Source organism: Austrofundulus limnaeus, unplaced genomic scaffold, assembly GCF_001266775.1.
Source record: "Austrofundulus limnaeus strain Quisiro unplaced genomic scaffold, Austrofundulus_limnaeus-1.0 Scaffold26, whole genome shotgun sequence".
NCBI lineage: Eukaryota > Metazoa > Chordata > Actinopteri > Cyprinodontiformes > Rivulidae > Austrofundulus > Austrofundulus limnaeus.
In genome coordinates, this window is record NW_013952428.1 from 1,858,112 (window position 1) to 1,860,259 (window position 2,148).

At 41.7% G+C, this 2,148-nt stretch overlaps 1 protein-coding gene across 2 annotated transcripts in view; it reads right to left on the reverse strand.

The window, feature by feature from the left end:
* The window catches only part of LOC106515123 (guanine nucleotide-binding protein G(s) subunit alpha), a 29,587-nt gene that overhangs the window by 17,948 nt on the left and 9,491 nt on the right, over window positions 1-2,148 (reverse strand). For both annotated transcript variants that reach the window (XM_014004763.1, XM_014004764.1), the window contains one exon: window positions 957-1,054. In XM_014004763.1, the coding sequence (XP_013860217.1) occupies window positions 957-1,054 (98 nt within the window). The remainder of the gene's footprint in view (window positions 1-956; window positions 1,055-2,148) is intronic.

Genomic DNA, 2,148 nt, shown 5'->3' on the forward strand with positions numbered 1-2,148 from the left:
TATTTTGAAAACATTTTAAAATGCTTATTTCAGAACCGCAACTGAGACCACTTGAGACCGCGCCGGGGGGGTCGCGCTGTCATTTTCATGAATGGACACTTCCTTGTGTCTGGGGCAGGAAACATAGCCTTATATGGTGTTTTTGGGGTGGTAATTATGCTAATCTCCTCTCGCATGCACGAGCAGCTGGACACGAACAGGTGGAAATTACGCAGCTCATTTACACACTTTTCCTGAAGATAGAAGAGTTTGTTGAATCTGACGTGGCATGTTCGTACGAACCCTTTGTACGAACAAAAGTAAGAGAAATTTAGGATAAGAATACGAACATGTTCTTGCAAGAGGCCCATTGTGCTCCATTACACAAATAAAACCCACTGCTAAAATGAAAAATGCATGCCGCTATTTTTCATAACTCATCGTGGAAAAGCGCCATCAAGCCTTAAAACTATGAGTCTACACACCGAGTGCCACATAACAAACAAAATGTTGGCTAAGATTAAAGTGACACATTTGGGCCTGAATGTCTCAAACAGAAAATTATGTTGAAACTGAATTTAAAACGTCTCGCTTGCTCTGATATGCAGCGCCAGTCATACTCGCCATCAGCAACCACAAACACAACACGCAGGACAAAACAGAGAACTGACTGAGAGAAAAATGTATTTATTAACCAGCACAGAGCCGCAACCATTAAATCTCTCAGTGCACAAAAAGGACCATCTGCAAATGGGCCGTGCAAAATATTAAGAGACAAGTCAGCTGAATATACTACCAAGGAATTTCCAACATGTACCAAGAAATAACCAAAAAAATTGAGATTCATATACTATAGATGACTGTCACTTCATTGACAAAACACGCTGTCTCACACTGGTGAGTCCTTAAACTCATGTATGAACTGTACCAAGGGTTTGCACACAGAGGGGTTCAAAGTAACCGAAACAAAGACTTACTATTGAGCGCAGTCGATGAGTTGGTATTCGTTGGATCGTTCCCAGCAAGCCCGCACACCTTCGTCCTGCCAGAGGAGCTTTGTGTGGTCATAAAACTCCTGAAAAGACAATGTTGGAGATGGATCAACATTTTCCAAAAAAATAAATAAAACTGGACAATATGTAAGAAATCTGAGGATCTTGATGACAGCTTTTACTGGAAACACGGCATCCAAAGTGTTTGAATCTGAATCAGGGGACTTTGGGAAATTACATTACAGGCAAAGTGATGAAGAAATCATCCACGAGAGAGCAACTGATGACAGGATGAGTGGGGCTGGGCGAGTTTTCTTTAAAAAGTTACGGCACGGGCCATAGCGTCCAATGTTATTACTTGTCTGTGTGCTAATGGGTGAAGGAGTTTGTGCACAGATGGCGGGAGGCAGCCGTACTCCCTAGCTTAGTTTGGAGTTTAAGGTCGGCTCAGAGTGGTGCAGCAGATGAGCAAGATCTGGCAGGAGGCAGGAAACAGAACAAGTTCACCGAGTTCGTGAAGAAATGGAAAGCTTTGTACTGACAACAGACTTGTCTTGTCACTACGCACAGAGGCCTATCTCTGCAATCGCCTATTGGTCAGTCAAGTAAAAATAAACCGTTATGAGCCATAGAGGTAATCTGTGTGCTCTACTTAGCTGCTGAAAAAAGGCAGTATTTAACAAAGAACTTACATTTAATTGATAAATACATTTGAAGGGTGGGTCAGAATGCCATAAATAAAAAAATGGACAGTTTTTCTTTGGGCTGTGACTGCTAGCAACTAGGTGAAGAACAGAATATTAAAAGGGAGTCTCCAAAATATCTCGAAGTGTTTATGGGATTACCAATTTCATTTTGTGAATAGCGGAGGCTTTCAGTCCTGCCACCTGAATTTTACAACAAAATAATCGCAAAGTCATTGCATCAAACCCACCTGAACTTTGTCTCAGGCATCGCCAACACGTCTTAGGAGCGTAAATCTGTCCAGCCCAGGGAATTTGTATAGAACAGCTGGAGTGCTCAGAAACCAGGTGACCATGTGATCGGCTGGTGAAGCTAACGGCTAACGCTAAATGGTCAAGAGTTTGGATTTACCATTACTGTACATTTTGACAACAGAGCAGAAAAAAGGACTGACGATGTAGAAATCATAAAAACTATTAATAATAATATTAAT